A 24604-nucleotide genomic window follows, 5' to 3' on the forward strand; every position below is an offset into this window, starting at 1 on the left:
ATGGTCTCTTGACAAGAACATTTTTTGAGCTTTTGTCTTGGACGTGAATCCGCTCGAAATTCTCTGACCTCTACTAGCACGCCTTATCGTCCTCCAATATCTTTAGAAGAAAATAACGATTTGATATTTAGTTCAGGACACCCGGGATGTAAGTTTCCCAGCATCGCTATCATCTTATTTACTGCAGCGAACAAGTCCAGGAGTTCCACAGTAAATTCTAAACATTACTACACCCCCCCCCCCCCTCCCCCCAAAATAGACAATGAACCAGTGGCAGATAAAATGAGAATTAAAAGAACTGGTAAACCAGAACCACTTTATTTAAAATGATCAAGTACAAGGAAAAACGTCATCGGGTTCAAAACAATGACAACACTTCCCCCCCCCTCCCCTCAGTATATGAAATGAGATACAATAGCACTTATAATGACTGTAATGAGCACAAAAGAACTGGAATGGTACTCTGCAAACAGACAACCCCGACATTCCCTCTCTCAGGCCCACAACACCCCCGTTTTTGCAGAAATTAAAGAATTCGGTGTAAGTGACACCCTGAGCAAATTTTAGATGCAAGGTGGTTCCCAATCATCCCAGTCCTTCAGCTATGAGGACAATTCAGCAGTAAACCTAAGTGAAAAACATACATTTTGTCCCATATCAACCAAAAACCCAAGCCCTAATACTTACACTAACAGAGATCCAAGATATCACAGGTTCAACCAACATGGCCACTTGGCCTTCACATGGTTCCAGCAGCCATGTTGGTTGTCCCTGCCCTGCTCTCTCAGACCAGCAGAAGTGCACTGGAGGATGAAGGTTGATTTGGGGACTGGATGGATGTTTCTAGACCAGGCCACAGGGGTTGTCAAGCACACAAGTTGAAGTTGGATGAGCCCTGATGTTGGATGAGCCCTGATGTCTCCTGGGAAGGACAGGCTGCACACGGATTCATCCAGAACACCCTCGACAGCCACAGTGGGTGCACTCAATGATTCTTCCCTGTAAGCACGGGGAGAAAACACATTTTAAAAGCACATTTTGATGTGATTTTCACAAGGCATGAGGTCTGAACCTGATGACAAGATGTTTTAGTAAAGATGTCTCTTAATGGGGCCTTGTCCAGCCATCAGTGCTCGCAACTAACTTTTGTTTGTGTCCCAAAATGTACATTGTGTTTTTGCATTTTGCCATTCTGACATGGGTCTAGGTTATTTGCAACATTAACTAATCCATACATTTGTGGGGTTCAATTCAATGTCAACATTTCAATGTGAATACATACACAGTAGAATACACAATTTTCTTGCTTGTTTCATGGTGGGGATAACACTTCTTGGTGTGCTGTAGTAAAAAAGTTTCTAAAAGGTTTAAAAATGATTGTAACAAAAAGTTTCGAAAAGGTTAGAAAATTATGTTTTACAAAATGTTTTGAAAGGTTTAAAATATCATGGTGTCTCGCAGGACTTTTCATTTAAGGCGGCCGCCTAAGCAACACGCCTGCCGCCTGAACTACGTTGTCAAAATAAATATTTGGCAATATCCGCCGTTGTCCTGTTTTCTCCCTTCCATACCAAACCGTGACCAACGCTAGTCTCCCTTCTCTGCAGAACGCCCCTAACTCACCACTTCCAGCTTGCTCTTGGGGACTCTGCAGATGCAATTGGTTCCAAAGTTGGTGTCTCGTGTCTGAATGCAGCGAAGGCAGCACAGATTCTCATAGCCCTGCTTCTTCCATTTGGCAATCAGGTTTTTGTCTGCATAGCCTTCCTTGATGCAGTAGTCATACAGCTCTGAAAGAACCAAAAGAGAAGGAGACATGAGTCAGCATTTCCAAGCGCTTTGGACATTGCTGTTGTCGACAGCAATTGTAAATACACACACACATATATATATATACACATACACACACCAGGTAGTACATGCAAGATTGTTTATTATTATCAATACCTCTGCTGATGGCCTTTCGTTTGTAGAAGAGGTCGAAGATGTAGCGGCTTCGCTGGTGGTGCAGCCTGAAGATCGGCCAAAGCGATTCCACTTTACGCTTGCCCTCGTGAGGTTCAGTTTCGGCTGGAGAAAATAGAAAAATGTCAACTGTACATTTACACACGAATAAATAACCAAGGTGCATGAATGCTACATTCCAAAGAGATGGAGAATTATAGTAGGATGTGTTGTCGTGCTGTTTACGGCGAGATCCTTTTTGTTATTGTGGAACAGAGGAACCGCTCTGCTATCTATAGCTAGCTAACTAGGCTAACCTTCTCTCATTTTCTGGTCCAGCTCGTCCAGAGTCGGCTCGATCAGCTCCCAGCCATCCGGAGGTGGCTTTCTACTTCTCTTTACTTTAGGCATATTTCTTTAATATGGTCAAATTAGGTAAGAAAATATCACACTGTACCAAGGAGAACCCGTCTATTCTAATCTGCGTCGAAGTCGATGGGGTCCTTCTTGTATTCGTCAACGTCTCATGTGATATACGTCACCGTATTGGAGAAACGCATGTATCCATAGATATATATAAACTATGCATGTACCTATCTAATTTATTTGAAAATATTTGCCGATTTGAAAGGAGGTCAGCGTTAGTGACGTCAGAATTACACCTTTCTAAAATATACTCTTATATCTGTACATTTAGTGCTGAAACCAAATTAGGTGTGTTGCTCTCGGTCCTGTCATGTTGCATCAGGTTGTCTACCTAGATACGCCTTTGACTTAATAACGTTATTCGACTTATTTTTGTTTGTAGATTATTTTTCAAATGGAGTACATTATAATCTGTTATATGTTTTAGTTTCAACCCAGTATCTAGGTTTGCATTGAAAATATACGTATTTATTTTCACAGTCGTGGTTGTTTACTGTTAGGCAATTTGTTGGACAACTGTGAGTGTTGTGTTGTGAAAAGGAACTGTTCAAGTTGTTTTTAGACTGTCAGCAAGGCTGTCAGTTTACATGTGTTTGTATATAATTTTTTGTAATAAAGGTTTTGATTATCAAAATGCCCAAAGGAGGTAAGAATAATAAGGCATGCAACCTTTGTGTAATTAAAGTTAGCAGACCAGGCTACATCTGCTAGCCTGAGCTTATATACTGCAGCTGTCATGGTAGTTAGATCCTCTTGCATTATATTGTTGCTTGCTTGTCATTAAAACTTACTAACTACATACACTTTACAGTACTCTAAATAACTTAATACAGTTCTGCTAGCTTTATTTAACCAGTGTCTAGTAGTCTGTAGTATGCCGGCCTGGTGTGTAATTTCTCCCTGTCCACTGTTGTTTTAGGTAAGAAAGGTGGTCATAAGGGCCGTATGCGGACCTACACCAGTCCTGAGGAGATTGACGCTCAGATGAAAGCTGAGAAGGAGAGGAAAAAGGTTTGTTATTCCTTGAAGCCTGTACAGGTGAATCATCCTGTTTAAGTATCAGGCAAAAAAATCACAAAAATCACAAAAAACAGCCTGCTGGCAACCACCACATCAGGACCTATAGTGATGTGTGTGTGGGTGGGTTTTTGCGTGTTATTGTGTGTGCGTGTGTTTGTGTAATAGCAGGAGGAAGAGACAGAAGGTGCAGCTCAGGAACCACTTCCAGGGTCCGGCTCTGAAGACAGCCTGTCTGATGACGGCTCATTGGTACATCTCTTGTTCTGTCTCTCTTTTTCCACTCACTCTATATCTCTAAAGCATTTGCTAAACAAATACAAATTTAAATATTTTTCATCCTGCACAATGCATTGAATGTACTGCTACCATGGTGTTTATGTGTGTGTGATGTGTGTGTGTGGTTCTGTAGAAGAAGAAAGGTGTTGAAGGCTTGATAGACATAGAGAACCCCAACAGAGTAGCGACAAAGTCAAAGAAGGTGACTCAGATCGAGCTGGAGGAGCCCAAGCAGCTGTCGAGGAGAGAGAGGTGAGGGTGCCTGAAACTCACACACACACACACACACACCACACACACACACACACACCACTCACACACCTTCATGTACAGACGGTTTATGTTTATATTTCTCTCCTGTCAGAGAGGAGATTGAGAAGCAAAAGGCCAAGGAACACTACATGAAGATGCACCTGGCAGGAAAGACTGACCAGGCGAAGGCAGACCTGGCTCGCCTCGCCATTGTGAGGAAACAGAGGGAGGAGGCTGCGCGGAGGAAGGAGGAGAAGAGGAGAGGTGGGCATCCCTGGCCACAGAGATGTTACATTCATTCATTTAACAGATGCTTCTACCCAAAACAGCGTTCAAAAGTGTAGATTATCAAGGACCAAGACTACACTCCTAGAAGTAAAGGTGTTAACTAGAACCATATAGCGTTGTTCATCTCGTCCCATAGTGCCCAGTTTGACAGTATCAGTGCTAAGGAGCACTCTGTTAAACAAGACAGTGCGACAGGAACATGATCTCAACAAATGTCTTGAACTTTACATTTAACATTAGGGGATGTGTCGTGAGGTGTTAACCATGCATGTTTCTTTATTATACCAATGTGATGTTCTAGTTTGTGTGGTTACTTGATATTGTAATCATGTTTGGTTTGTTTCTCACAGCAAAAGAAGGATCAGCTGCTGCAGTTAAAGGAGTATCCTCCCTCTCCCTGAAATGAGACACATTTACCCAAAAGGCATTCATGGACTGATGCAATATTTGACTGATTTTTTAAGTAGGAGCTGTGAAGAATACTACTGTTTATTGTAACCATAGTAACCATAGGATGATCACTTGGATGGAGACTAACAAGACCGACACGTGACACAGAGAGACACATGGGTTCTGGATATCTCACATGGAAATCTAGTGCTGTTAAATCCCTGGACATGATGTTGTTAGATGGTGCATTGATGAGGATCTGTGGCACCATACATGACCATTTAATGTTTTCATTCAGGAGAGAATGACCTGTACAGACTCTAAATAGGATTTAAACTAGAATTAGGGTTAACATCCCAGATGTAGTAATATTGATATCATACAACTGCAGTATACTGAATGTATCTACACAATAGCCTAGTGTAAAATACTGCTGCTAGTAAGTATTCTTGCATGCGTATCCGGGATAGAAATATTGTTTCCAACCAGACTGAATTTAACTATAATCGAAGGAAATTAAAACTTCCAGTGGTATTTTTTGTTGTTGCTATGAATGCACCTGAATATTGCACTTATGAGATGTTCTGAGATCTCTATAAATATGTTTGGTCTTTGTGAAATTAATGTACAATGATGTATCCCACTACTCTTACCTAAATGTTAATCCCCATTTACATTATATCAAATTCACAGATCACAATTATATATTTGGGTCTGACTTCAAGTGCCATAAAATCACTTGGACTACGACGATGACGCAAAATAACAGCTCGTGAATTGATTGGTGAAATGTTTTCGCGGACTTCGTCCCTCCTATCTCCATCTCCAACTTTGACTAACTCAAGAGTTCTTACATCGTCTGTAGCGGTACTCAGTCGGGTGGGTAGCCAACAAAACACACATTCTAATGCTGTTAGGGCTCGATAATCACTTGCTTCTCTGGATAAAACATTAGTACCAACATTTGACATGCTATTTGTTTTTTTAGCGAGGGAGTACGTTTTTGCCCGTGTGTGACTTGACGTCTGTGGTTGCGTGCTAGCATGGAGTCCAGGCGCTCGCTGGTCTCCAAACTTAACACTGTATACTAGATTATTGCACTAAATAAAATGCAACAACCATAGGAAACGCTTTTAATGTGTTGCAAGTTAATGCAAATAACTGTACGTCGTTAATTTGATATGGCCGGGTGCTGCTTAATGCTCAAACTGATATTGCTGGATTCCTGCACTAGCCTACACGTAGCCTGAGTTAATAAGAAGCATGTGCTTCAAGGTGTCCAGCTGTTGCAACATTGGAAATGGCAGGGCAGTGTTAACCCAGTTATTTTCCTGACGTAGGCTACGTTGCTGCGTAATTTATAACATATCGTCCATAAAACGAGAAAGTATTGCTAGTCTAACAATATCTATAGTTTGAAAATCTGTCAGCAATGCTTGTAGATGATTCCCTAATTGTATTACTAAACAGGCGACTTCAAGTTACGAAACAAATTGATTTAAGTTAGACAACCTAACTTGTAGCTAGTATCATGGGTTTTCCACAACATGTTTTGACAGTGTCCCTGCCGAAACTGTCTTATCAGACACATCTGACTGGTCAAAGTTTAACTGGGCATGTTGCAATGGTCAGAGCCTGTGCAAGGCAAGCGGGCTGATTATTGTCCTGTATCTGCGTAGCGGAACAAAACAAAATACGTTTTTGGTTTACGTCATTAGTTATGGCAACTTGGATTCTGTCCTAGCTAACCCTGTACGTTTGTGTATGTTTGAGTAGATCTCCCCGTGAGAGAACAGCCCAGCTATGTCCGTGACAAACGGTGACCATGTGAGCCAAGACACGTGGGAGTCCCACAACAAGATGATGTTGGAGCCTCTCTCCTCCAACGACTCAGAGGTGAGAGTGTTCACCTGGGAAGTTTGAACTTGAGTTTACATTGTAACAGGTCTCTTTTTCAGGTGTGTGTAGAAACTGAAGGCAGATCATGCGTTTGTAAAGACAGATCGTGTGTGTGTGTGTGTGTGTGTGTCCCAGGTGTTCGACATCATAAAGAGAGAGAAGCACAGGCAGACTTTTGGTCTGGAGCTGATTGCTTCTGAGAACTTCACCAGCAGAGCTGTACTGGAGGCTCTGGGTTCCTGCATGAACAACAAGTACTCTGAAGGCTACCCTGGACAGAGGTACACACACACACACACACACACACACCACTCTGAAGGCTACCCTGGACAGAGGCACACACACACACACACACACACACACACACACACACACACACACACACACACACACACACACACACACACACACACCACTCTGAAGGCTACCCTGGACAGAGGTACACACACACACACACACCACTCTGAAGGCTACCCTGGACAGAGGTACACACACACACACACACACACCACTCTGAAGGCTACCCTGGACAGAGGTACACACACACACACACACCACTCTGAAGGCTACCCTGGACAGAGGTACACACACACACACACACCACTCTGAAGGCTACCCTGGACAGAGGTACACACACACACACACACCACTCTGAAGGCTACCCTGGACAGAGGTACACACACACACACACACACACACACACACACACACACACACACCACTCTGAAGGCTACCCTGGACAGAGGTACACACACACACACACACCACTCTGAAGGCTACCCTGGACAGAGGTACACACACACACACACACCACTCTGAAGGCTACCCTGGACAGAAGTACACGCACGCACACACACACACACACACACTGCAAAACAACATTCACAAAATGTTCATGACACAATAGTCTCCTATTAATATCCTTAATAATAACAGCTATATAAACAATACTAATGTTCTTATTTATTTTAAACATTGCATTAATAGTATTAGTTGTTCCCTTGCGTAGGTACTATGGAGGCACGGAGCATGTGGATGAGCTGGAGAGGCTCTGTCAGAGCAGGGCTCTGCAGGCCTACGGCCTCCACCCAGACAGGTGGGGGGTCAACGTGCAGCCCTACTCAGGTACACACACACATGCGCACGCACACACACACACACACACACACACAGTAGTAGACAGTCCCATTACTCAATTAAAGTACATTTGACTCAATAAGTGATGTTTGAAATGGTCTTGAAGGTATAATTTTAATTTCATTTTTTATGATGGAATTTCTTTATCGTCCAAATACGTGTTGTTACCTCATGTTATGTGTCTGTCGTGCTGAGTGGAAGAACCATCTCCTCCTCCTCCAGGTTCTCCTGCTAACTTCGCTGTGTACACGGCCATCGTGGAACCCCATGGGAGGATCATGGGACTGGACCTTCCTGACGGAGGTCACCTCACCCACGGCTTCATGACCGACAAGAAGAAGATCTCAGCCACCTCCATCTTCTTTGAATCCATGCCCTACAAGGTACACGCGCACACACACACACACACACACACATACACACACACACCACACACAGAGACACTGCTGGAACACAGCCCTCTGGAACACAGTTTCCTTGCCCAGATGAATAGTGGAAACCTTCAGCCTCATTTGATCCAGGAGGAAGTGACTCCATGCTTTATGTTGTCAGGATACGTCATGTAAATGTGCAGCTGTGTCCTTGACACTGTAGATGGAACATCCCTGTGTTATGTGATGTTGTGTCTGTGACTGTCCTGGACTGTGTGATGGTGGGGTTCATCTGGCTGTGTGTCTGTAGGTGAACCCAGACACCGGCTACATCGACTACGACCGTCTGGAGGAGAACGCACGACTGTTCCACCCTCGTCTGATCATCGCAGGTCTGAACCCCGCACACACACACTTGACTTCAGCAGTCTGATGTATCTTAGGAGCAGGGTTGGCCAGCCCCGGTACAGATGAATGACACTGAAGCTGTCTAGTCGAGTTGAACAAATATTTGCACCAAAAAGTTTCAGAAAACAGGTTTTGAAAGTTTGAACAAATATATTTATTAAAAAGTTTTGAAAAATAGGTTTTTGAAAGGTTGAAAAAATGTTTTCCCCCAAAAACATGTATTTTGTATCTATATTTTTGAGGGCCTAATCCATGTGCATCCATAAAATAGAACCAAAGACATAAGTAGACAAAGTAACTAAAGGTATAAAGGCTAAAATGCTGGGTTAGGCTGTTGTTTTCCCGACCATCAGTGGAATGTTGTGTCATCAGAAAGGCTCCCTCAGGGCTGGTGGTGGATCAGAAGCCTCACGACTTCATCTGTCAGTCTTTTGGGGCCCAGCGATCATTGAGGATAACCTGACAGTTTGATATACAAACGTGATGATCCCAAAGTGTCATGGCTACTTTCCCCACATTGTGGAAGTGGTTTATGTACAGGAAGTGAGGCGTCCTCCTCCTCACTTCCTGTTCCTGCTCCGCTCTCCAGGAACCAGCTGTTACTCGCGTAACCTTGACTACGCTCGCTTGCGTGGGATAGCGGAGCAGAACGGGGCGTTCCTGCTGGCTGACATGGCTCACATCAGCGGGCTGGTGGCGGCCGGCGTCGTCCCATCACCCTTCGAGTACTGCGACGTGGTCACCACGACGACGCACAAAACGCTCCGGGGCTGCCGCTCCGGGATCATCTTCTACCGGAAAGGTACGGAGTGTGTTCACCAAGAGAGTGTGTGTGTAGGGTACGGAGTGTGTTCACCAAGAGAGTGTGTGTGTAGGGTACGGAGTGTGTTCACCAAGAGAGAGAGTGTGTAGGGTACGGAGTGTGTTCACCAAGAGAGAGTGTGTGTGTGTGTAGAGAGTGTGTTCACCTGAAGAGTGTGTGTGTGTGTGTGTGTGTGTAAGGTACGGGAGTGTGTTCATGTGAAGTGTGTTTTAAAAGACTTCCTCTGGCTCAGTATGTTCCTCCCCCTCTCCCCAGGTGTGCGCAGCGTGGACGCTAAGGGGAAGGAGACCCTGTACAACCTGGAGTCTCTGATCAACCAGGCCGTGTTCCCTGGGCTGCAGGGCGGCCCTCACAACCACGCCATCGCTGGTGGGAGGAGCACCCTCTACACACCTTGCCTCATATAATACACACAGTACTGTGGTATAGAGGCTGTAGAGGTTACACTCACATCTGTGTGTGTGTGTGTGTGTCCAGGGGTGGCGGTGGCTCTGAAGCAGGCCCTGACCCCTGAGTTCAAGGCCTACCAGCTGCAGGTTCTGGCCAACTGTAAAGCCATGAGCAACACACTCATCAAACACGGCTACAAGATCGTCACTGGTGAGTTTGACCTCTGACCTTACCCTCGACATGGGGAGATGACCTCTGACCCCTCGTCCAGATGGCTTGTAACCAGCCAACCAGACAAGGAGGAACCCTGGGCAGAGGGGAGAGGTGCAGCTGCCTCTGCTGAGGTGCAGCTGCCTCTGCTGAGGTGCAGCTGCCTCTGCTGAGGTGCAGCTGCCTCTGCTGAGGTGTAGCTTCCTCTGCTGAGGTGCAGCTGCCTCTGTGTGGCCGTGTCTCATGGGCTGTGCTTGCTGTCTCCAGGAGGCTCTGATAACCACCTGGTCCTGCTGGACCTGAGACCCAACAAGACAGACGGAGGACGGGCTGAGAAGGTTCTGGAAGCATGTGCCATTGCCTGCAACAAGAACACCTGCCCAGGTAACATACTGCTGGTGTGTGTGTGTGTGCTAGTGTGTGTGTGTGCGTGCGTAACCTTGTGGTGGTGTCTGCAGGGGATAAGAGTGCGCTGCGTCCCAGTGGTCTGAGGCTGGGCTCCCCTGCTCTGACCTCCAGAGGCCTGCTGGAGGACCACTTCAGGAAGGTGGCCGACTTCATCCACAGAGGTGACCTTTGACCCTGTATGTGAGACGAACAAAGCCAGGGCGAGTTGTACAGCTGTCTAACTCCCTGGGTGTGGTGTGTCCTGCAGGCATCCAGCTGACCCTGCAGATCCAGTCCAGCCTGGACCCCAAGGCCACCCTGAAGGACTTCAGAGAGGCCCTGGCCCACGGAGAGAAGCACCAGCAGCGGGTAGCTGAGCTCAAGGGGGAGGTGGAAGCCTTCGCTGGGCACTTCCCCATGCCTGGCCTCCCTGAGCTGTAGAGAGACCCGGGAGGAAATCTGTTGAGCTGCCTTCAAATTCCTGCTATGGCCTGTGCCGGTTTGTGCCTGTGTTAGTAGAAATGCCTAGTGACCTAGTGACTTGTACACTTTCTTGCTGCCAGGGGCTGTTCGGCTCTGAATGCTCCCTTCCTTGCCCCCATGGCAACCCCTTTAAAGTCCTTTAACTGACTGTTATGTTACACAACAGATGACACTGATGTTAGCTGTGTTAACTCCTTTCCTGTGCTGTCTGCTGCCATTGAAATGGTGTGTAAAGCTACGCTGTCATTCTGAAAACAAATGCCACTAACTGTACAAGTAAACTGATCTGTTGGACAACATAAGCAAAACCTTTTTTCAAAATTGTTATTCACACACCCCCAAACCAGGTATATGCATTCAAAATAAGAACTTCACATATACACAAGAAATGTACTCCGACATGTTAAGTTTTCGATCTTTAATAAATCTTTAATAATTTTAAATTGCGTCTCACAGTGAGGCTCAAACCAACAAGCAGGGAAGCGCTGCTAGCTCCAGCGCTGCTAGCTCCAGCGCTGCTAGCTCCAGCGCTGCTAGCTCCAGCGCTGCTAGCTCCAGCGCTGCTAGCTCCAGCGCTGCTAGCTCCAGCGCTGCTAGCTCCAGCGCTGCTAGCTCCAGCGCTCACAGGTGTTGACGTCACAATTTCACAAATAATTTAATGGGAACTGAACACGGGACGTAAAAGGACATTCAACAGTTCCAGACCCTGCTGTGTGACTGGCGCTTGGTAAACAGGACGCAGTCATTTCCCCACAGCAGGTAACTAAGGCTCCAGCAGAATAAATTATACATGATAGGAAACACTGCGTTTACTATGGTATGGCTTTTCTTAAAGTTACATTCAGTATTTATTTTTGCATTAAAAACAATCTGTAGCATCTGAGTACAACTGAACTAAAATCATGTTCGTTTAAGACATCAGACGTGGCAAAGAGATCTACACCGTGTTCCCACAGAGCGCCCTCAAACTAGAAATAGTTAGAGTTCGAGAGCAATTCAGAGTAATGGAATGATCTGGTTAAGATTTACTCGTGTTGCTGTGAGATACATACATTTCAGTTTCCACTAGATAATGATGATTGAAACAGTTATAGAATTCATATCCATTTCATGTAGTCCCGAACAGAGACTACGATGAGCCCTAACTGTCTTGACACCCATATCAGTATAACATGTAGGCTGTCATCTGCAGCTAGCCTTCTACATGGTCTGCTTCACAGCAGTGGACCAGGAGCTGGTCACCACGGCGACAGCCACAGGTCCCCAGGTACATTAACAACACAAAGGCATTCATCTCACGCGTTAAGACGGATCTGGTTCTCGAAAGACCAACGGAAAACATCTTTTACATTTTTACAGTGTTCCACCCTGTCACAATACAATTTCATGCTGACACCACAACACTCTCACACAACTTTTAAGACAACAGTGAAGTTCAATACATTAAGTTTAATAGCTTTAAAACTGTCTTACACGACAGCACCCCCTAGTACCTCCAGCCTGTGGTTACTATGGAGATGGTCACTATGGAGATGGTCGCAGTGATCTTAGCGGTGTAATGTGGGTGATTCTAAGGACATGCAGCTATCACGTGGAGAGGACGACACACACACACACACACTTTCCCATGCATCAGCATCACCCACACACCATGGACGGGAAGTTGGGTGTTTTGGCGTGTACGGTGTTGACTATTCAATCCAGACCTGCAGTCTGCCGTTTGCAAGTGAGATTACAAAAGAAATTATCATGTGCTGTGAGACTCTTTGAGGTGAATACAGACAGAACAGTTATGTATGTGAGCATGACAGATATATACACACAGAGGGAGAACTTAACCTTAGTTTGTCTCAGTAACAGCACGTGGCTGAGGTGTTCTATGGGCTAGCTTTTGCCTCGTTTGAGGTCACACTGATTGGTTAACCTTGTGAACGATCGGTGGGAGTTCAAAGGTTAGTTGGACTAATGCTTTAGGCAAACTGGCTCAGGACCTCAAAGACATTCAGCCATGTTCCCTTCCCACAAGGATTCTGAATACATCATGGATGAAATGTAAATTAATATACTGTAGTTATCAACATAAACCATATGTTCAAATGTGTGGTGCAGAACCACTGAGAAGAGTAATTCAGGTCTAAACACAAACATGTAGTGTGTGCATATTACCTTCAGAAATACACACTTGAGTAAACAATTGAGTTAAAATCCACCCCACACAACCTTTAGGGTTCCTACAAGGTGACAGAGAGAAAGACAGAGACAGAAAGAAAGGAATGAAGAGAACATTGAAAGGCCTCTCTTAAAACCTCGGCTCAAGTCTTCCTCTCAGATCTTGTATAAAACGCTGGTGATGTAGTTAAAACTAAAGCTGGGTGCGGTAGCACCCCCAGTGGCTGGCTCCAGGTACTGCTGAGTGATGAGCCGGCTGAGGTAGAGCAGTATTCCACTGTCCTCCTCCCCCAGACCCAGCTGGTCCTGCAGGAAGAGGCTTCTCCTGCCCTCCGAGCCCTCCAAGCCCTCCCCGGGGCTGATGGGAAGGTGGAGGTGGTGGGTGAAGGTAAACAGGAAGGCCTTGGCAGCCAGGGCGGTGAGTGTGCTCTGGACGTGCATGAAGTAGGTGGAGCCCCTGCGGATGTAGGTGCGGTGGTCGGCCATGTTGGTGAGGAGCTGGCCGCGGTAGGGGGGGCAGCGCAGCGTCTTTTGGTCTGCATCCAGGATGGAGATGTAGCGACTGTAGCGGGACAGGGAGCAAAGCATGCTGGAACCTACAGGAGACACCATCCTGAGAGAGGAGAGGGGTGGGGTGAGGAGAGGGGTTAGGTGGAGAGAGGGGTGGGGTGGAATGGAGTTTGAGACAAAACCAGAGAAGCTTTAGTGAAACATGAAAACAGATTTTCCTTAAGACCATAGACAGAACACAAAGCATACATTGCACCTACTGAGCCAGCCTTGTCAAACACACTACTGACACGCTCCTCCTGCTCATCTCTGCCTCAAACTCCTCCCTCCCCTCTGCCTCAAACTCCTCCCTCCCTTCTGCCTCAAACTCCTCCCTCCCCTCTGCCTCAAACTCCTCCCTCGCCTCTGCCTCAAACTCCTCCCTCGCCTCTGCCTCAAACTCCTCCCTCACCTTTGCCTCAAACTCCTCCCTCACCTTTGCAATCCGATGAGTTTCCACCTCTGCAGGTCAGTCAGAGTGAAGGGGCAGGACAGCCACGGCTGGACCCTCTCTCCGCAGCGACCTGGCCCAGGGACAAAGAGAGCCAGAGCAGACACCAGCCTGCGGACCCTCCCCTCCTCTGCCCCCAGCACCACCACAGTCCTCCCACTCATGAGGCACCACAGAGCTTGCAGGGCAAACGGGTACTGCCTCACGAAGCGCAGAGCGCCCTGCCCCGCCCGCTTCCTCTGCCGCAGCGTCACCACACCCCCGTAGCCCAGAGGTGAGGTCGCCCGGTCGGAACCCGTCGACACGCTCATGGTACAGTCGGAACCTTCCTCCACAGATCCTCTGGAGACAGCTTCCCCCAGAGGGCTGGTCGGCAGCTCCAGCCCAGCCATGGGGCTCTCTGAGCGGGGAGAGCCCACCATATAGTCCCCCTGGAGGGGAACCATGGCCTGGGGCTCTTGGTTAACCACCAGGGAGTGAGGGGGGCGGAGGGGAGCTCTGAGCCCAAGACCAGGCACTGAATCTGGGCCTGAGGAGTCGTAGAGGAAGCCCTCCTGGGACATGCAGCATGCTGTGTCCATCTGGACTAACGACTCCAGCTCTGCCTCACACGCGGCGTCGGAGACAACTTCACCCTCACAGAACGCGTCACCCTCTCTGCCACCGGGGGTCTGGTCTCCCCCCTCACCAGATCCCTCTCTGCCACCGGGGGTCTGGTCTCCCTCCTCACCAGCTCCCTCTTCCACAGGGCTGGTGTCCACCTCGTCACTGGTGCTCTCCCTCTCTGGGTCAAGACTCAGGTCAGGGTTCAGGTCAGGGTCAGGGTTCAGGTCAGGGTCAGGGTTCAGGTCAGCGGTGTGATGGTGTGTCTGCAAGCCAGCTGGGGAGCCTTGTCCCTCTCCTTGGGCCTCTGCACTCCTCTCACTGCTGAAGCTACCTTTAGTCTCCTCGGAGCTCTCCTGGGTCCCCAGGGTCTGGTCAGAGGGGGAAGACTCCAGACGACCATCCCCAGACATGGGCTCACCCTCCAGGGCATGGCTCGCTTCAGAGGCTGGGTAGGGATCCAGGGACTCCATCTCCAGGGGATCAGGGCACAGCAGGATAGGAGGGGTGTGTGTGAGTGTGTGTGTGAGTGTGTGTGTGTTGGTGTCTGCCATGTGGTTCACAGCACAGTACGGCCTCAGAGCCCCGCCCTCATCCTCCTCATCTTCTCCCAGATCCTCCTCAAACAGGAAGTTGGTGATTTGCTGTTTCCTGCGGAGTGCCCTGTCAAGTCGGCGTGTGTGCAGGTAACAGAGATCCCCCCGGAAACTCCTCTCAGTGTCCCTGAGTAATTCCACCGTGGCCTCGTAGAACGTCTGCTCACACAGCTCCTGCAGGTCCTTCAGACGCTTGTCGAAACACTTGGCTGACTTGGCTTTGATCAGCTGGGGGATGTAGGATGGCCCCTTCCCCCCCTCCTCTCCAGCCTCCTGACCCGGCTGGCCCTCGCCCTCCCCCCCCGGGGCAGCGTGGTCGTGGTGCGGGGGCGTGGTGAGGGTGGAGTACGTGTCGGCTAGCTGCTCTGCCTCAGAGGAGCACTTGTGGCAGGTGACCACGTGAGGGTCACGGCGCTCACGCCGAGGGTACGAGCAGATCTGACGCAGCAAGTCTCGGTGTTCGTAGATGCTCTTCTCCACGTTGGCGAGCTCATTGGCCTTCTCCACGGCGTGGGCGGAGTAACAGCCCTGTGGCCCCGCCTCTCTCTGCAAGCCTTCCTCCTTTTGGAGCACAGCACGGGTGTACCTGTCAGAATAAAAATATGTACTTTGAGGCAAATAGATACAAATAACTTGAAAGCTGACACATACTAACTAAACAACTGGACCAATAAATACAATTGACTGACTGACTGTATTATACGGGAGAAGGACCCTAGGAGTACTTACTCCAGGTCCCGCAGTTTCCTTTGAAGTTCCCGGGCGAAGGCTCGTCTGTTCCCGGTCTTCAGGCATTCGGAGGCTCGGGAGAACCGCAAAGAGAGTTCCTGGAACTGCAGCATGATCTTCCTCTCATCTGCGGAGACGTAGGCCATGCAGAACGGACGCACGAACCCCCTCGCTTCCAGGTCGTACAGTGTTAGGTGATGGACGTAAGCAAATGCCCCCTCCTTAGAGTCACCAAGGACCACCCGCGAGTCTTCCACGAAACTAAGCCGGGGGTAGCCGCTGCCTGGCGGGTGGCCCACGAACGAGGCTTGGTAGTCCACCGACATGATCCGCAGGGAGAAGTAGTTGAGGTCGAATGTACCACATACTTTCGGGTCGTCCGGGATGGTGAGCAGGGGCTGCGGGCCCACTTGCTCCGAGAACTCAGATATGAGGATGAAGTCTTTGGTGAACTTGGCGTAGGAGGTTTTGGCCCATGGGTTGGAATTAGCAGCGTGAGGGAAGAGCGGAACCGAAAACTCATCTGGGAGAGCCAATGGGTCGGGATAAGAATCCCCGTATTCATCCTCTTTAGTGAACGCCACTACGTCCGGGGAACCTATCATATTCGCGATGTTTTATACACGGCATCAGGGGAAACAGCACGTCCCAACGATCTGTCACACAGGGGAAAGGAGAGCCCACTCCACATTGGCAAACACTGATCTGCGATTGTCCTGTGCTACACTGTAAGGTACACTGCCCATATGAATTATGCCGCTAGCAAAAATGTCACGATTACATATCATGACATTAAAATACAACTTGGGGGTCTTCCCTTTCTTCACAAAAGCAAATAGCTCGTTAGCAACGGAGCAGGAGATGCTGTGCCGATGCTATTGCTGGATAGCCAATACTGCAAACAGCCAATGATGCGAGACGAAAAGCATCCGTACGTCGACCACCATCATAGATGAATTCGTCTCTACCTTGTCATGAACAGTTATAACTATACCCTCTCGAGTCCTTGGCAGACGCAAATCTGATCTTTTGGTAAAGCCACAGTAAATCCTACATGTAAATTTGACGACCACTGAGACAAGCCATAATTACCCAGCTGGTCATTCAGCGTCATCACGTGATCAGTTCAAGTTCTATGAAACATATAATATTAGTAAACATTCCTTCCAATTTAATGGATGATAACAAATAATACGACCGGATTTATGTTTTGAAAATAATACAACACAATTTAAGGTTAATAGGTAAACCGAATTTGAACATGATTAAATATAAGTTTTGGGCACACACGGTTTTTTCTTTACGACAGCAGTTTTACGACAGTTCTTGACAGGCGCGGATTTTGTATACATAGCTATGTCAACACAACAGGAATACTCAGCTAGCTAGCAAAGTTATATGTAAGTATTTTAATTAAACTTACCAGTAATAACCATTTGCTTGCTACAGTATGAAACGAATTGTTTTGGCCAAGTCAACTATAACAAAAAACAGCAACTTTTTGTTTGTAGTGGGTACAAGAAGTTTGATAGTTAGCATGACTATTTAGCAGCAGCAGACCATGGGTTGGTTTTATTAAATAGGCAGATAGCTTGCTAGGTCCAGCTAAAAAGGCATCCAGTCAGCAATGTTAGCTGTCCATCTCGGGATATCACTGTTGAAATCGGGACTACAACGGCTGAAGATCCAGAGGAGGTTTTGTGGACAGACAGAACGGGGAACACTGACGGACATGCACCGCAGAACTCAGATAAAGCGAGTTCTCTGCGTGGCTGAGAAGAATGATGCGGCCAAATGCATCGCAGAGATCATGTCCAACGGCAGATCAAGGAGGGTGAGAATGGGCATAAATGGTGCACGGAGCAACACACACACGGGCAAGGCAGTTATGTTACTGACCCATGTTTAAACACTCATGAAATGTACTTTCTATTCAGTGCAACGTCCTAACATTTGCATATGCTGATTTTTCATTTTTTTACAGAAAGAGGGGATGTCTGTCTACAATAAAGTCTATGAATATGAATTTAACCTTTTTGGACAGGTAAGCGAGAGGCAGCTAAATCTTTTTTTGCGTTTTGGACGGACGTCCAAAACGCAAAAAAAGATTTAGCTCCTACTGAGGTAAGCTAAGCTATACACAATGTTGTTTAGCCATGCTGTGAGTGTTTGAGCTGTTGTGTGTATCTGTTCAGCCATGCTGTGAGTGTTTGAGCTGTTGTGTGTATCTGTTCAGCCATGCTGTGAGTGTTTGAGCTGTTGTGTGTATCTGTTCAGCCATGCTGTGAGTGTTTGAGCTGTTGTGTGTATCTGTTTAGCCATGCTTGTCTCATTGGCTTTCCCCCTCTACAGGACGTGACGGTGGTCATGACCTCAGTGTCCGGACATCTGCTGGGTTTGGAGTTCAAAACCCAGTTTCAGAAATGGTGAGAAGATACTTCCTGTTCTCTGGATTGTTCTGTTGAGAGAAGAAGAGGGACAACTATTCCACACTGTCCATTGCATGTATATAATCGCAGACAGCTATATACTACATGTACATAATTGCAGCTGTATACGAGTCATTGGATCTTTGTGGAAACAAGTCAGAATGGAGGAAATGCGAAGTGATATAATGTGTGTGTGTCCTGTCGTCAGGCACAGCTGTAATCCTGTGTTACTGTTCGATGCTGAGGTTGAGAAGTACTGCCCCGAAAACTCCGTTAACATCAAGGTGACTCGCCTACCAACACCACACTAAACTCTGTGTCACTGATATCATCTATGGAGTGTAACTGTACTAAACCTTTGCCTCGTTCACCCTGCTCTGTCCCTTGGCCCTCGGCCCTCCCGCCGTAGCGGACCCTGGAGAGGGAGGTGAGGCTGTGCCAGGCTCTGGTCATATGGACCGACTGCGACAGAGAGGGAGAGAACATTGGCTTTGAGGTCATAGATGTCTGCAAAGCAGGTTGAGTCCCTCCTAACCTGGAGTATCCTCACTGTTCACAGCTTGTTGTTGGATCCCGAGGTTGCATTCTGGTGGCTGTTAACTGGTGTGGTAGTAGTGTGCTGACTGGTGTGTAGTAGTGTGCTGACTGGTGTGTAGTAGTGTGCTGACTGGTGTGTAGTAGTGTGCTGACTGGTGTGTAGAAGTGTGCTGACTGGTGTGTAGTAGTGTGCTGACTGGTGTGTAGTAGTGTGCTGACTGGTGTGTAGTAGTGTGCTGACTGGTGTGTAGTAGTGTGCTGACTGGTGTGTGTGTGTGTTTCAGTCAAGCCAAATATCCAGGTGTTCCGTGCACGGTTCTCTGAGATCACACCCAACTCCATCCGGCGTGCTTGTGAGACTCTGACGGAACCCAACGTGAACGTGAGCGACGCTGTAGACGTACGCCAGGAGCTGGACCTGAGGATAGGTAACACACACCAACACACAAGCACACACACACATAGCTTCACTTCTGTTCACTTCGAGAGTTGTGGTTGGACAGACACCAGACATGTACCAATATTATAGTTCTTTGAAAGAGCTGATAGATTAGGAGTTCCTCCAGTCATCTATCTCTCCCCTCCAGGTGCATCATTCACTCGCTTCCAGACACTCCGCCTCCAGAAGATCTTCCCAGCCTCTCTAGCCAATCAGCTGATCTCGTATGGCAGCTGTCAGTTCCCCACGCTGGGTTTTGTGGTGGAGCGCTTTAAAGCCATCCAGGCCTTCATACCTGAGACCTTCTTCAAGATCAAAGGTACACACACACTCACCCAGACATTCACTACCCATCAGTGGAAGTTCCTCGTCCTCTGAAACACAGTTTCTCCTTTTCTCTCTCTCTGTCTCTCTCTCTGTCTCTCTCTCAGTGCTCCATGAGAGAGATGAGGAGGCTGTAGAGTTCAGCTGGAAAAGAAACCGCCTCTTCAGTCACACAGCCTGTTTGGTGCTGTACCAGATCTGCATGGAGGTGTGTAGGTGTTCACCTTAACATGATCAACTCAGATACACAAGCCAAACCCCTTCGGCTAACTGTTTTCTTTTCTAGAATCCAATGGCAACAGTTACCTCTGTAGCAAGTAAACCCAAAAGCAAATGGAGGCCACTACCACTTGACACAGTGGTAAGGATACACACACAAACACACACACACACACACACACACACACACACACACACACACACACACACACACACACACACACACACACACACACACACACAGGTACACCCACTGACTGTCCCTTATCATCTAACAGGAGCTAGAAAAACTGGCCTCAAGGAAGTTGAAAATAAGTGCCAAAGAGACCATGAAGATAGCAGAAAAGCTCTATACGCAAGGGTTAGTAGGATGACTGGTGTTCAAATATGTCCTGGCATCTTTGTATAATGATTGCATCAGTGCTAATCAGTAACTGTGTGTGCGTCTATACATGTGTGTGTACTTAGGTTGATCAGCTACCCACGCACAGAGACCAACATGTTTCCCCAGGGCCTGGCCCTGGTCCCCCTGGTGGAGCAGCAGACTGCCAGCCCAGCCTGGGGGCCCTTTGCCCAGAGGGTCCTGGACCAGGGGGGGCCCAACCCCCGCCAAGGCAACAAGACTGACCAGGCCCATCCCCCCATCCACCCCACCAAGTTCACTAACACACTGCAGGTAGACACTTGTGAAAACGGCTATTCTAATAAAGTTTGATTTGATTTGAAGTTTGAAACTACATGCTAAGTGTAAACACAAATGTGCTTACAGATACCGAACACACAAGTCTGCTAAATACACTCGCCAAGAATGTTGTTGTTGTTGCCGCTGCAGATAGTTGACTTTCTTCCCTGCCGTCTCCAGGGAAACGAGGGGCGTGTGTATGAGTTCATTGTGCGCCACTTCCTGGCGTGCGTGTCCCAGGATGCCGTGGGGCAGGAGACGGTGGTGGACATTGACATTGCCCAGGAGAAGTTCAGTGCTTCTGGACTCATGATCATCGCCAGGAATTACCTGGATGTCTACCCCTACGACAGGTGGAGCGCCAAGGTGTGTCTGATGGGGTTGTAGATGATTATAGTAGTTCTTTATGATGAGTCAGTATGGATGATTATGCTCACTTTCAGTTAGAATTCATGATTTATTAATGATCGTTGTGTATATAGTTGTGTTTGTCTGTCTATGTAGAATGAAATGTGGATGAAAACTCCTAACATATAGATGATGGCATCATGTGTTGTGTGTGTGTGTTGCAGGTGATCCCAGTGTATGAGCAGGGCTCCCAGTTCCAGCCCTCTGCAGTAGAGATGCTAGATGGACAGACCAGCCCTCCTCAGCTCCTCACTGAGGCCGACCTCATCTCCCTCATGGAGAAACACGGCATCGGTACAGACACACTCACACACTCACACACTCACACACACACACACACTCACCTACACACACAGGCTAAGAGACAGACTTACAGGGATGGTAAACGATGGTGTGTGTGTGTGTGTATTGATGCAGGTACGGATGCGACCCATGCTGAGCACATAGAGACCATTAAGAGTCGCTCGTATGTGGGTCTGACAGCTGACCAGAGGTTCCTCCCGGGGGAGCTGGGCATGGGGCTGGTGGAAGGTACTGTGCATCTCAGCAGGAAACTCATATCACTTCTGCTCTGCACCTCACTACCGGTGGGTGCCATGTTCAAGCCTGTGTGTGTGTGTGTGTGTGTGTGTGTGTGTGTGTGTGTGTAGGGTATAACTCCATGGGATATGAGATGTCCAAACCGAACCTCCGCTCTGAGCTGGAGGCGGATTTGAAGCTGGTGTCAGAGGGTCGGAAGGACAAACACAGCGTGCTCCAGTACCACATCCAGAAGTACAAGACTGTGTTCATCGAGTCTGTCAGGAAGGCTAAGAAGTAGGTCACAGAATGAACGGAACCTTCCACAGCAGGCCTTGCTGCTCTGTGTTTTGTGTTCAGGCTAGCGGAGAACAGTAACGCTGCTCTGTGTGTTGTGTTCAGGCTGGACGAGAACAGTAACACTGCTCTGTGTGTTGTGTTCAGGCTGGAGGAGAACAGTAACGCTGCTCTGTGTGTTGTGTTCAGGCTGGAGGAGAACAGTAACACTGCTCTGTGTGTTGTGTTCAGGCTGGAGGAGAACAGTAACGCTGCTCTGTGTGTTGTGTTCAGGCTGGAGGAGAACAGTAACGCTGCTCTGTGTGTTGTGTTCAGGCTGGAGGAGAACAGTAACACTGCTCTGTGTGTTGTGTTCAGGCTGGAGGAGAACAGTAACGCTGCTCTGTGTGTTGTGTTCAGGCTGGAGGAGAACAGTAACGCTGCTCTGTGTGTTGTGTTCAGGCTGGAGGAGAACAGTAACGCTGCTCTGTGTGTTGTGTTCAGGCTGGAGGAGAACAGTAACGCTGCTCTGTGTGTTGTGTTCAGGCTGGAGGAGAACAGTAACGCTGCTCTGTGTGTTGTGTTCAGGCTGGAGGAGAACAGTAACACTGCTCTGTGTGTTGTGTTCAGGCTGGACGAGGCTCTGTCAGCTTACCTGGGAGCAGCTCAGGAGTTCACCGAGTCAGAGCAGCAGGATCTGGAGGTCCCCCTCCCAGTCAGGAAGTGTCCTCAGTGTGGGCGAGACATGGTGCTGAAGAAGAGGAGGGAGGGCAACGGGTGAGGAGGAGGAGGGAAGAGATGGAAGGCTAGGGGAGGGGGGGACGTCTATGCAGAGCTGACAATCCTCTCTCTCTCTCTCTATCTCTCTGTCTCTCTGTCTCTCTCTCTGTCTCTCTTTCTCACATGTACCATGTTCTTTTCTTGTGTGTCCCTCCTCCTCTCTCCTTCAGTAAGTATCTGACCTGTGTGGGTTACCCAGCGTGTAAGTGCTCCGTGTGGTTCCCTGACATGGTCCTGGAGGTCAACAGAGATGACAGTGTGTGTCCCACCTGCCAGCCTCAACCAGTCCACATGTGAGTACCACCAGTCTGGGCGGCGCCACGCTGGCAGACCAGGAGGAGACTGAGGCACATGTGGACGCTAGGGGAAGTGCTCTTAGTCAGTTTGTTGTCATTTGAACCTAATAATAATGTTGCTTCTCCTCAGGTTAAAGTTCAAGTTCCGTCGGGGTAGTCTTCCTCCCATGATGCCTCTGGAGTTTGTGGGCTGTATCGGAGGCTGTGACGAGACACTGAGGGAGGTGCTGGACCTCAAATACCTACGAGGAGGAGCAGGAGGTGGTGGAGGAGGAAGAGGCCTAGCTCCAGGAGGAAGAGGAGCAGGAGGAGGTGGAGGAGGAGGAAGAGGAGTAACAGCCACCAGTCAACCCAGGGCTTGTCCTGTCCCTAGCAGAGCAGACCCACACCGCCCCCCTGGCCCCCCCGGCCCTCCCCCCTTCTCCTCCTGGCCCCCCCAGGGTGGGGGTGACCCCAGCGGGGATGTGGTAGTGTGTAACTGTGGGAAGGACGCCCTCCTCCTGACCACCAGGAAAGATGGGCCCAACAAGGGCCGGCCGTTCTACAAGTGTGACTCTGGGAACTGTAATTTCTTCCTGTGGGCTGATCAACCGAGCCAGCAGGGGGCGCCACCAAGCTGGCCAGCCCAGCCCCCGGCCCGGCCCTCTCACCCCCCCAGGCCCGGCCCAGGGTTTGGGAACATCCCTGGGGGAGGAGGAAGGGTGGAGGGGGGGGAGATGATGTGTAACTGCAACGAGCCTTCAGTGACACGTACGGTGCTGAAGGAGGGGCCTAACAAGGGGCGGAGCTTCCACGCCTGTGGTAAGCCCAGGGAACAGCAGTGCGGATTCTTCCAATGGGCCGATGAGAACGTGCCCCAGCCAGGTAAGAGAACACACCACACCTGCTAGGCCATACACTCCTCACCCAGAGACTGACACCGTGACTGTGGCATTTTCCTAACATCATTTCAAAACAGCCCCAGTCAAGATATCTACCACCACACAGTACAGTTAGCGATAGAAGAATACATTTTAGAATGTCTTTATTAATTAAGATTGATGTTGATGACGTTCCTGTGCGAAACATGCTTATGTAGGAAGCTGTTCTGTATGTTCCCCAGCGTCGGGAAGGAGACAACAACGGGGGGACGGGGCAGCGAGGGGCAGGAAGACCCCTGCTGCTCCCTCTAACAAACCTCCAGCTGCTAAGAAACCACGCAGCTGTGGCATCTGCCACCAGCCCGGACACACGCGCAGCACCTGCCCACAGCACTGAGCTCAGCCCCGCACCAGCGCTGCTGCGGTTGCCATGACCACAACTGCCACAACTAGCGTTAGTTCATAACGTCCTCTTACTTGACAATCGACTCCGATCCCTCGACTGGTGATCGTAACTCTTTGTACCAATCTCACCTGTATGTGCAGGACTGGGGGGAATGTTGAGGTTTGGGTCAAGACGGAAGCGTTTAGAAGATGTCTACATATTTTAAGCAGATTCAAAATAAATGATTGGATTATGTGCCTTTGTATCAGAAGAATGTTTTAATGTAGGCCTGTATGTTGTTTACTATTTTATAAATCCATGTGTGTAGATTTGTTAAACTAAGCAATGTCTTGAAAGTATTTCCACAGTATGTAGGCTATTGTTAGAATTCAGAGAATACTAAGGTTTCAATAAATAAAAATACTATATTGAAAACTTATGGAGCTTGTGTCTTGATTCAATTGTTTTTGGTTGTTGTGGGAGAACAATTTGCACGTTATGTCTATCATTAAAACAAATTTATAGACAAATATTTTTCTGAAAATTGAAAAGTTTTCTAGTACAGAAAATGATGAATCATAGCACTGGGACATCCCATTCTATGTTTAGTCCCACTTATTTCCGAAAGGGGGTGTTCGCCCGCAGCTGT

At 48.3% G+C, this 24604-nt stretch overlaps 5 protein-coding genes across 6 annotated transcripts; 3 read left to right on the forward strand and 2 right to left on the reverse strand.

Moving 5' to 3' along the window:
• Window positions 1–283: 283 nt before the first annotated feature.
• bud31 (BUD31 homolog) lies at window positions 284–2473 on the reverse strand. The gene is made up of 4 exons (XM_047038250.1): window positions 2262–2473; window positions 1948–2070; window positions 1624–1790; window positions 284–999 (listed from the first exon to the last, which is right to left on the reverse strand). Exons 1-4 carry the CDS (start codon window positions 2353–2355, stop codon window positions 949–951), a joined length of 435 nt encoding a protein of 144 aa, XP_046894206.1. The 5' UTR covers window positions 2356–2473; the 3' UTR covers window positions 284–948.
• A 399-nt stretch (window positions 2474–2872) lies between these two features.
• Window positions 2873–5130, forward strand: pdap1b (pdgfa associated protein 1b). The gene is made up of 6 exons (XM_047037637.1): window positions 2873–3016; window positions 3290–3381; window positions 3556–3639; window positions 3800–3918; window positions 4031–4182; window positions 4557–5130. The coding sequence occupies exons 1-6, from the start codon at window positions 3004–3006 to the stop codon at window positions 4610–4612; spliced, it is 516 nt and encodes a 171-aa protein (XP_046893593.1). The 5' UTR covers window positions 2873–3003; the 3' UTR covers window positions 4613–5130.
• Window positions 5131–5379: 249 nt separating this feature from the next.
• shmt1 (serine hydroxymethyltransferase 1 (soluble)) lies at window positions 5380–11003 on the forward strand. 2 transcript variants are annotated; one of them, XM_047037634.1, is made up of 12 exons: window positions 5380–5475; window positions 6373–6492; window positions 6631–6776; window positions 7505–7620; window positions 7855–8015; window positions 8314–8395; window positions 9001–9213; window positions 9490–9603; window positions 9712–9834; window positions 10102–10218; window positions 10293–10403; window positions 10490–11003. In XM_047037634.1, the coding sequence occupies exons 2-12, from the start codon at window positions 6400–6402 to the stop codon at window positions 10660–10662; spliced, it is 1449 nt and encodes a 482-aa protein (XP_046893590.1). In that variant the 5' UTR covers window positions 5380–5475; window positions 6373–6399; the 3' UTR covers window positions 10663–11003. The 2 variants fall into 2 exon arrangements, with proteins under 2 accessions (XP_046893590.1, XP_046893592.1); XM_047037636.1 differs by lacking the exons at window positions 5380–5475; window positions 6373–6492; window positions 6631–6776 and adding an exon at window positions 7117–7122.
• Window positions 11004–11250: 247 nt separating this feature from the next.
• smcr8a (Smith-Magenis syndrome chromosome region, candidate 8a) lies at window positions 11251–17006 on the reverse strand. The gene is made up of 3 exons (XM_047037633.1): window positions 15802–17006; window positions 13859–15658; window positions 11251–13486 (listed from the first exon to the last, which is right to left on the reverse strand). Exons 1-3 carry the CDS (start codon window positions 16404–16406, stop codon window positions 13030–13032), a joined length of 2862 nt encoding a protein of 953 aa, XP_046893589.1. The 5' UTR covers window positions 16407–17006; the 3' UTR covers window positions 11251–13029.
• Window positions 17007–17127: 121 nt separating this feature from the next.
• On the forward strand, window positions 17128–24373 carry top3a (DNA topoisomerase III alpha). Its single transcript, XM_047037632.1, has 19 exons — window positions 17128–17635; window positions 17786–17845; window positions 18154–18227; window positions 18439–18514; window positions 18640–18748; window positions 19052–19195; window positions 19355–19525; window positions 19638–19738; window positions 19817–19891; window positions 20028–20110; window positions 20218–20425; window positions 20612–20797; window positions 21004–21133; window positions 21257–21370; window positions 21490–21655; window positions 22265–22411; window positions 22585–22707; window positions 22841–23574; window positions 23813–24373. The coding sequence occupies exons 1-19, from the start codon at window positions 17429–17431 to the stop codon at window positions 23965–23967; spliced, it is 3063 nt and encodes a 1020-aa protein (XP_046893588.1). The 5' UTR covers window positions 17128–17428; the 3' UTR covers window positions 23968–24373.
• The last annotated feature ends 231 nt before the right edge of the window (window positions 24374–24604 follow it).

This window comes from Hypomesus transpacificus, chromosome 17 (assembly GCF_021917145.1).
Source record: "Hypomesus transpacificus isolate Combined female chromosome 17, fHypTra1, whole genome shotgun sequence".
Lineage (NCBI taxonomy): Eukaryota > Metazoa > Chordata > Actinopteri > Osmeriformes > Osmeridae > Hypomesus > Hypomesus transpacificus.

Excerpts from the sequence above, each read along its gene's own strand:
- smcr8a (XM_047037633.1), bottom strand. The coding sequence starts at position 16,406 with ATGATAGGTTCCCCGGACGTAGTGGCGTTCACTAAAGAGGATGAATAC. Across the intron at positions 15,659-15,801 it reads AGGAAACTGCGGGACCTGGA|GTACACCCGTGCTGTGCTCC; the intron begins GTAAGTACTCCT and ends TTATTCTGACAG. Across the intron at positions 13,487-13,858 it reads AAACTCATCGGATTGCAAAG|GATGGTGTCTCCTGTAGGTT; the intron begins GTGAGGGAGGAG and ends CTCCTCTCTCAG.
- shmt1 (XM_047037634.1), top strand. The coding sequence starts at position 6,400 with ATGTCCGTGACAAACGGTGACCATGTGAGCCAAGACACGTGGGAGTCC. Across the intron at positions 9,604-9,711 it reads TCACAACCACGCCATCGCTG|GGGTGGCGGTGGCTCTGAAG; the intron begins GTGGGAGGAGCA and ends GTGTGTGTCCAG. Across the intron at positions 10,219-10,292 it reads CAACAAGAACACCTGCCCAG|GGGATAAGAGTGCGCTGCGT; the intron begins GTAACATACTGC and ends TGGTGTCTGCAG.
- top3a (XM_047037632.1), top strand. The coding sequence starts at position 17,429 with ATGTTAGCTGTCCATCTCGGGATATCACTGTTGAAATCGGGACTACAA. Across the intron at positions 17,636-17,785 it reads CCAACGGCAGATCAAGGAGG|AAAGAGGGGATGTCTGTCTA; the intron begins GTGAGAATGGGC and ends ATTTTTTTACAG. Across the intron at positions 19,892-20,027 it reads CACTACCACTTGACACAGTG|GAGCTAGAAAAACTGGCCTC; the intron begins GTAAGGATACAC and ends ATCATCTAACAG.
- pdap1b (XM_047037637.1), top strand. Across the intron at positions 3,919-4,030 it reads CAGCTGTCGAGGAGAGAGAG|AGAGGAGATTGAGAAGCAAA; the intron begins GTGAGGGTGCCT and ends CTCTCCTGTCAG. Across the intron at positions 4,183-4,556 it reads GAAGGAGGAGAAGAGGAGAG|CAAAAGAAGGATCAGCTGCT; the intron begins GTGGGCATCCCT and ends TGTTTCTCACAG.
- bud31 (XM_047038250.1), bottom strand. The coding sequence starts at position 2,355 with ATGCCTAAAGTAAAGAGAAGTAGAAAGCCACCTCCGGATGGCTGGGAG. Across the intron at positions 1,791-1,947 it reads ACGAAAGGCCATCAGCAGAG|AGCTGTATGACTACTGCATC; the intron begins GTATTGATAATA and ends TGGTTCTTTCAG. Across the intron at positions 1,000-1,623 it reads CCAAGAGCAAGCTGGAAGTG|GGAAGAATCATTGAGTGCAC; the intron begins GTGAGTTAGGGG and ends CCGTGCTTACAG.